We start from the raw sequence: 8,841 nt of genomic DNA, 5'->3' as shown, positions 1-8,841 counted from the left end.
GTTTACTTTGTGATTCAGCAGAGGGCGCTCCTAATCTTCACTATCAGCTCCGATAGTGGAGTCAGAACCACTTTTTGCACACTTTATATATCTAGCTACATTTAGATGTCAAATGATACTGAAAATCTTAAATAACCAAAAGTGAAAACACGTATGTTTCTTTAATTTTTCAAATTTATGACACATCCGCCACTATATATGAATACTCATATTCATCATATTGTCTTTTAAGACAAGGTCACTCTAAACCTTCAGAAAACCAGTGATTCTTTCAAATCAGCTGTTTATTCTCATAAGTACCCAAGTTGTCTGCCTTGCTCCCTCTCTTCTTCTCCTGTCCCCATTTCACTCAGGCTCTGGGTGCTTGGCAGTCAATTGTCCTGGGCCCTTGGCCTCCATGTTTGTCCGTGCAACTACAGATGCCATGGATCCTCTAGATGTATGAATGATTTGTTTGTTTTGGCCTTTTGTGCATTTGTGAAGTCTGTCCTCTTTGTGGGTTTTAATGGTGGAGAGGTGTGTGCGTGGCTCATAATCTTGTCGCCATTCTGTGCACACATGTGGCATGTTTGTTCATCCTAGAAGTGGGATGTGTCATTGTTTCCCCTTCCTCAGGTTTCTTCCATTTCATTCAAGTTTTGATAATTAAAATGTACTGTGAGAGAATGTAGGACAATCCATGTGTTGTGTTTATGCAAATGCCTGTGCATGTTCATCTTGTCAATTAGACAAAAGACTAAGAATAATGTTTCAGTCAATGCATCTTCTCAAGTGGTTTTAATACACAGTATAACCAAATGCTGCATTTCTAGTAGTCTTTACAGAGAGAAATTATTTGATTCACACTTGTAAATGTCACAACTGATATTTTCTCAGTTACATTTAAAAAAAAAAGTTTTACAGAAAACCAAAGATATCTTATATTTTCCAACAAAGTGCCTCATCTCATATTCTCCAAATAAATTAAATTTATAACATATACATCTTTGATCAAGTTTTACATAAGGTTCCATCCCAAGAAACTCAACAATTTACTTGACATTTTCAACTTATTCTCACCTGTAAATCCCTGTGTGAATGAATGAAATTAATTCAGTGACCATCAGTCACACAATTGTTCTCTTTTTAACTGTCTGCTCCCAGATTGGTCAGTGAAAATGTTATTGTTTCATAGCTGTTCATTTGCTAATGTTAACGAATAAATACTCATTCAATTTTGACTTTTTTTTTTTAAACCAAGAATAATGAGTTTCTTTCTTCTTCCCATCAGAGCTTCATCAGCTTTGAGGAACTCAGGCATGGCTGACTGGCAGCTGTGTCATGGAGTGGGACATAATTGGCTGAAGCAACAATGGATCTGGAGTTTGGACTGGCCAAGTAAAAAAAAAGAAATAGTTATTTAAAAATCATAATTTTACAGTTATTTCCTATACAATAAATACTGAAACAATTGCAATATGCTATCTCACAAACGTATATGTAAATTGCCTGCATTAGTTTTACATGGCAACCAGACAAAAGGCTTTACATAGATGATTCAGAATGTAACACCAAGTTAGCTTTGTCTGGATGCATATTTTGTGACATAACTCTTGATAAGGTTAGTGAATTGTGAGTGTATTTCTTACCGTCCATGTAAGTCAATGTAGTGAGGAGCGGTGTGTCTGGGGAAATAAATGTTGTATATTGCAGATCCTCCATCAAAGGTGGTGTCAGTTGACCAGGGGCAAGTGACGTCATCATCGATGAGGAAGCAGGATGTGGGCAGACATGTTTCTTTTGACGAGCTCGGCAGTTCTGAAACCACACCTGAAGGTGGTAGAATGATTTAGGTAGTTAAACCATACACAACTTCACCCCTTTTCAAACAAATGCATACCTAAACATTGTATTTGGGCATGAGACATTAACATTTCTTAGATTTCCCACTGTTAACAGATATCACAATTGAAAATAAGAAGTCTCCATGTTCATGAAGCTTTTTAAATTCCCATAAATAAAAATAAAGCTTGGTGGCATTACAATATACAAATTCAGAATTTTTTTGATTTCTAGAGTATTATACCTGCAAATAATAGCTTTATATAATAATACTTAAATCCTATTTATTATATAATGAAAGTGTCCGTCAGGCATATCTTAACTGGCTCATTTCAGTAGACTGATTGGCAGTGATTGTAAGGACTTATCCAGTTTAAAAAACTTCACCAGACAAAGCCATTATTCTTCTGACCCAACTCCTGAGATCAAGCAGCACGTTTGAATTAATTAAATCCCATCAGAGCATCTGTTCTGGAGTTAAGAACACTCATTTCACCTGAATAACTCTGCGGCTGAGACCAGTCATCTCTGCCAGCTTCTGGAGAGTCTGGGCATTTGGGTTGTTGTCTTTAGCAAACTGCGTTTGCATTATCTACAGATACAGATGACAGAAGGGGACGGGTTTATATGGTAAATAGTTTTGTATTCTTGATGACCACTCAAAGCGCTTGACAGTACAGTTTTACATTCACCCACACATTCATACAGTGCATCTATTAGCAGCACTTTGTTGTTCTATGATTCACAATATAGTCACAGTTGAAGAGTATTAAAGTTTAGAAGATAACTGCCCAACAGTATAGTTTAGCATTTGCTCAGGAAAAAGCACCCGTGTAATGCAAATTTATATTATTGATCTCATAATTTGGAGACAGGTATTTTACTGTTGTGGAAGTCAATCAGATTTACTACATTTAGAAGGAAAACTTAACCTTAACAGACGTATACAGACAACCACATCCCTATTTTGCCCTACCTGTAACTGGTCAACAGTGAAGCTGGTCCTGGCCCTCTTAGCAGGTCTTGGCATGTTACTGGAATCATCTTTGTCTGCCAACTCATCCTCTGTTTGTGGTTGCTCTTTTAGACAAGACACAAAGTATGTTACCAGAATGGGGACATTTTGACATGTGGGACTCACTTAAGGGTTCCGTTTCACATCGGTTCCTCCTGTTGGCATCTTTCAAGTCTGTAGACCATATACTAGTAAAGTGACATCAAAGACATATAGACCCATGACTTTATAGGTACTGAAAAGAGTTGACTGTCCAGTATTCAGACAATTGCCAATGATTGTGTTGAGCAGGTTGGTGATGAAGGTGATCAGTTTTTTATGAACTCTGTTACTGTTGCCTTCACCACAGACACCAATCAATCTATGTGTGTAGATATAGCTGAGGAGTTTTAGGTAAGACATTCAGGATATGTACAATTTAAAGACTCATCTTCAAATCTTCATTCATGTTCATAGTATAAAATCACTAGAGATGACTGCACATGTCTCAAATTAGCTGAACACTGAAGAGCAATTAAAGAATGCAGACACCAAATTACTGGAAATTTAACAAATGTTCATATACATTGTGGTTTCATTAAACTAAATTTGCCTTTACTTATTCGTATTTTCTACTGCAAATAAGTAATATTTAATGACTTTTTAGCACACTTACCATTTTCTTTAGCACGTTTGATATTCTCCATCATAATATCATAGTGTGGCCGGCAGAAGACCCTGTTCTCGAGAAATCCACATTCCTCTCCAGTGGACAGCTGGCGTTTACAAGAGGTGCAGGAAAAACAGGCCAGGTGGAAGGTGCTGCCTCGTGCCCGACGCACCCAGTCAGTAGAGTGTATGTTACGGCCACAACGAGCACAACGAGTCCCATACTTCCTGAAGAAAAATTATGAAAAAAAGAAAACAGGAATGTGTGTGAGAGTTAGCAGTCCCGATCATACATTCAAAAAGAGAAACATTAAATAAAATGTTGCTTGTATCCTGGTATCCAGTGATCCAATATATTAGAAATGTGGAAGAACAGCCTTTAAATTCCCCTTTCAGCAGACCTCGCATACTGTTATGTATTTTGTCGATTGTGTCTCATTTGAAATTCAAATTTTTCCAACATATTATCGTCTTCCTTTTAATCACAGCCATATAATATGCATATTTTCAAGTGCACTCTTTGTCACCATTAATCTCCTTAATTATATGATCGGCTTTTTAATGAGCCGTCAAAAAGTATTTATTATTCATAAAAGACATATGCTAGAGATAAGTTATTGTATATAGCTGTGACTGACCTGAAGTAGTCGAGTTTGCAGAAAACCTGTTTATCTTTGATGTAGCAGCTCACGTGTCGCCCCAGTGATGTTTTACACACACTGCATGAGAGGCAGCGCACATGCCAGCAAAAGCTGTTCACCTGATGGGGGAAAAATAAGATTTAAATAACAAAATGGTTTACTTTAACTGTGTAACGTATAGCTTGCCCATTATATAATGCCACATATGAAATTCACCAATTTATGTATATACTTGCATACAATTTGACACAAATATGTATATATAAATAAAAACACATGGCATTTTACATTCATATTCATTTTGTTTACCATACCTTTTTATATACTCATAGCCGCTTGTATATGCCTATATAGGGATAAGTTAATTGTTATATTTCCTTATACTAATGCACAAATACATTATTGTGCAATCATCACTTGCCACTGCTCTTTACATTTCCCTACAAACAACATTTCCTTAGTCAAAGGTGTTTTGTTGCATGTTTATTTGAAACACACACTATATATATATATATATATATATATATTTATTTGTTGTGTTGGCCTCTGTAACAAGTAGATTTTCCCGACTGGGAATGAATAAAGTTTTCATATTTAGTTTTGAAAACATGGCTTACAACCAGGTTTATGTTAATCTCAATTTAGATTAAGCAGAAAAAATAAAGACTAGCAGTTTTGGGAACTTGGGTGAAGAGAAATACAAAAGGTTAATATACAAGTCAAGACAACAGTAGCGCTGGGTCCTCCTAATTAGCGACATCAAAGTTATTCGACAGTATGGACATGATGTCGGTCTGACCTTGAGCAGGTACCGGTCCACTATCTCCTGGCCGCAGGAGGTGCACAGGGTTTTCCCCTGCAGGGAGGACACAGCATGGACGGAGGAGGACGAGGACGAGGAGAGGGAGGAAGGAGAGTAGGAGTCTTCCTCGAAGATATCGTCAGGCCCGGAGGAGCCCTGGTACAACAGAGACCCCACAATGTAAAGAGAACACTCAAAAACACACTTATATCGTAAAATGAGAAGCAGAGTATCAGTGACTTATATTTTCAAGATGTCTGAAACTACTCAGCCCGGGTCGGTTCGGACGGAGATATTTAAACAGAGCAAAATGCTACACACAAGTTCCTGTGTTTTTACTTGGCGGCACTTTGAAGTTTGGAAACTCTCATTTGACTGAAACTCTCCACACTTGCTGTCCACACCGAACCACTCCCACGGACCCAAATAACAGCGTCTCGCGTGGAAACAAGAGTTTAACATGGAAGCGGAGATGGACGTGCTTCGCGTGGGAACACCTACTGTGTCGACACAGCCGTGTCCGCGCAGCAGCTCGGTGAGAGCAGCCTCAGGTCTCCTTTCGTCCCCCGACATGCTGTCACACACTGGCACGCGCGAACCGAGTGATGAGCAGGTACGCTGACGTCGCTGCCATCTCCATGACAACCACCGAGGTCAGTCCACTGCCCCAAAATAGGGAACTCCTGAAAACTTTCAATTCATCAAAACTCTTCTGAAGCCTATAGCTCTGCTCCTGTTTATTCCATGCGCCGCCACATTTAATGTACAAACACGGCCGCGCACTGCACCGGGTCACTGCTTCGCTTTGGGTCTGGTGTCTGTGGCGGGGTTCTCCTCCATTTTTTACCTGTGCTCAGCAGGTGCACGTGTGCGGCGGGGGCGCGGACAGCGGGGGGGTGGGCACGGCGGCCCGAACGAGCTCACAGCTGCACTTCATAAAGGCAGATTGCGCTCACAGCAGCGCACGTGCACACGATGAGGAGGACGGGACGGTTCCGGTAACGCTCGGGCAGGTGTTCGTGTCTGCATGCTAACAGCAGCTAAAGGGCAGCAGCCGGTAGCGACAGATAAAAAGCAAACGAACACCGAAATAACAACAGAAAGGGTTAGGGTTAGAAAGGACACGTTTAAAAAACATTCATATTTTGAATAAGTTCACCCCTGACACCATTTGCAATATATTTAGCCAGAAAGGATCAACATGGGTTTGCTAAGTAGCCAGTAAGCTAAATTAATACTTAATAGTGAGTACTAGCCTGTTATAATCGCGTTTATGTCTCAGGCCTATGGTCTCAATCCTGTATATATAGGGCCTGCTGGCCTAACTTCACTAAGACTTTTTGCCTCTATTCACCAGCAGGAAATAATAAATGCTATTAAATTGTATAAAACTGCTGCTTTAAGAAAAGGCTGATGATATGTCACCAAAATCAAAAACAGAATTAGTTACTATATGAAACTAAACAGGTTGCTTAGTGAAGCTAAACGAAAGTAATGATGAAGTAAGTCGTGCAATAAGCGATATGAGGACATTTTTGTTTTAAACTGCTGTAAAATTCAACTACCAAAGTACGTGTCTTTAAAGTTTTAATTAATGGAACAAGTTCTGAATCATACATTCTTTATGTAAAATGAAGGAGTTGTGTAATTCTTGAGAGAACGGAGATACGAAATATTGCGAGTAAAAAATGAACACAGAAAAAACAAACGAACATATTATAGTTTAAAAAAAAGTTGTTTTCGTCCACATAACATTCAGCACACTTACCACGCTGCTGGCGACCCTGGAGTGGAACATCTTCCCGCAGCCTTCGCTCGCTGCTGCTGCGCATCCCTCTGCAGCCAGGTGTTGGTGCGGCACAGCAGCCAGATGTTTCCTTGTTAGTCCACTGTGGTGCAGCTCGTCACACACCTCCGGTTCGCTTCTTGTTCTGAGGAGAGCCGCGATCTTTCCATTTAAAGCAGCCCCTGTGCGCCTCCCACCTAGACGGCCTGGACCCGCCCGCCCCAGCGACACGTCTGGGTTCATACTGTGAGGGGATTATGTGTAGGCCTACACTATGACTAGTGCTACTTATTACTTTAATAACAACAAAGTGTAATTATTGTCTTTTCAGCACTGGATAAAATGTATATATATATTTTTTTTTTCTTTCTAGAGATATTTGTTCACAGATATAAACTATAGGCCTATGCGTTTGTTGTTATATTCCCCACAGCCTTATACAACTGCAGCACTTTAAAAACGAAAGAAAGAAAGAAAAACTAAAGTGACAACGAATTTTCCTGTGAGCGACACACAATCCTGCTTCTCAGTGTCTCTCATGTAATTTAGTTTTCTTGCCATCAGGGACATTATGAACACAGAACCGGGCATGTTTGGGGAATTATTAGTTCTTGTCATCCACAATGTCTGTGCAGCACATCTAAACCTGTTCATTTCATTCTTTGTGTAGATGCATATTCCAACAACATAGGTTTCATGGGTAAATTGGCTAAGGCTTTGAAAAATTCTACTTTTTGACATGCCAAAAAATTATAAACTCATGCAAAGTGTCAACAGTGTAAATATTTAGGACCAACAAATTTTTCATCAAATGTTGTGAGTGGGGAGTTGATATTATTTTGTAAATGACACTCTTTTTTGCAACCTTGAATAATGCTCTATTATCTGCATCTTCATATTCTCTGAATTCAAAGGCTATTGAAAAATCCATGAACTGTATTGTACAGTTTTTAGAACACCCATGATTTAAGGCTAAAAGGATTTGTTCTGGGTGAAGAGGGGGTCGCCAGCACACAGTGATCTCCCCTCTCTGGAAAAGACGGAGTGCTGTGTCAAACTGTTAAGTGAAGGTGATGGCAAGCCACAGACCGGGGGTCAAAAAGGCATGAATGAAAACATTCTCAGAGGCCATTTTGTGGATGGCAAGTTAAGAGACTGGGTCAGAAATCTCAAGGGTATTTATGTCTGTAATCCAATAGCCCACTCCCCCAGCTTGTAATTATAATAAAATGAAAGATCTGAAAGTGTTGCACAGAGTGGGTTCAGGCCTCAAAGAGAAAATATAACAGGGTTTCAAATCTGAAACTGAAAAAATTAACAGCATAAATATGATGTTTTGTATCTAGCCCGAAAACAAAAGACAGAATAGAGAGGATGATGAGCTTCACTTCAAATGTTGAGATGCAACCATTCTGTAACTTGTGTGCAGCAATTTCAGGACTTTCAGTACTAAACATGATTTTCTATTTATTCTGCAAAAACCTACACCTACAAATGTAAAACTTTTGCAAATGTAGACATTTAAAGCAAATTTTAGTTTTAGGAATCTATCCAGTGAATGGAAATTGAAACTTAAGCTCTTAATTTTGATAGACATGGAAATATAAGACTGTCTCAGTCTAGCAGTAAAATACATAATGAATAAACAAAACACATAATAAATAACAAAATATTAATATATTGTATTTTTGTTGTCACATTAACAATGATAAACATGCAGTTAAATTTGTGTAATTATCAGAGTTGCAGTTTGGTTTAGGCACAAAAACTATTTAGTTAGGTCTAAATAGCTACTTCCTTAAAGTTACATGACCTTCGTCATCAGGGTTACAATAATAAACTCAGAGATAAGACTGGTGATGGATAAAATAAATAACATTTAAACAGGAAACAAACCCCCCTGTTTCTGTCTCATGGGAAAGTCTTTCTAAATATGTTGTATCATTAGCACCATAAAATAACAAAATATTATTGAAAAATATTGTTTTAAAAATTATTTTTATAATCCTAAAAGATTAGAAAAGAAAACATCTAAAATGACATAAATGATTATCAAAAATGCTATAGTATTTTTTGGATTAACAAGTTCATAATCAATTCACTGACCATTTATTGAACCAGGGTACTT

At 38.4% G+C, this 8,841-nt stretch overlaps 1 protein-coding gene across 2 annotated transcripts; it reads right to left on the bottom strand.

Annotated features, from left to right (window-relative positions):
• Nucleotides 1-801: 801 nt before the first annotated feature.
• On the bottom strand, nt 802-6,829 carry LOC133968636 (LIM/homeobox protein Lhx8-like). Of its 2 annotated transcripts, none has more exons than XM_062404785.1 (8): nt 6,696-6,829; nt 4,925-5,083; nt 4,123-4,244; nt 3,492-3,712; nt 2,798-2,901; nt 2,318-2,413; nt 1,629-1,809; nt 802-1,369 (listed from the first exon to the last, which is right to left on the bottom strand). In XM_062404785.1, the coding sequence occupies exons 1-8, from the start codon at nt 6,723-6,725 to the stop codon at nt 1,293-1,295; spliced, it is 990 nt and encodes a 329-aa protein (XP_062260769.1). In that variant the 5' UTR covers nt 6,726-6,829; the 3' UTR covers nt 802-1,292. The 2 variants fall into 2 exon arrangements, with proteins under 2 accessions (XP_062260769.1, XP_062260768.1); XM_062404784.1 differs by lacking the exon at nt 6,696-6,829 and adding an exon at nt 5,429-5,750.
• Between the last annotated feature and the right edge of the window lie 2,012 nt (nt 6,830-8,841).

This window comes from Platichthys flesus, chromosome 14 (assembly GCF_949316205.1).
Source record: "Platichthys flesus chromosome 14, fPlaFle2.1, whole genome shotgun sequence".
Classification (NCBI taxonomy): Eukaryota; Metazoa; Chordata; class Actinopteri; order Pleuronectiformes; family Pleuronectidae; genus Platichthys; species Platichthys flesus.
Note: the sequence above shows the minus strand (reverse complement) of the source record. Positions and strands in the feature narration are given on the sequence as shown.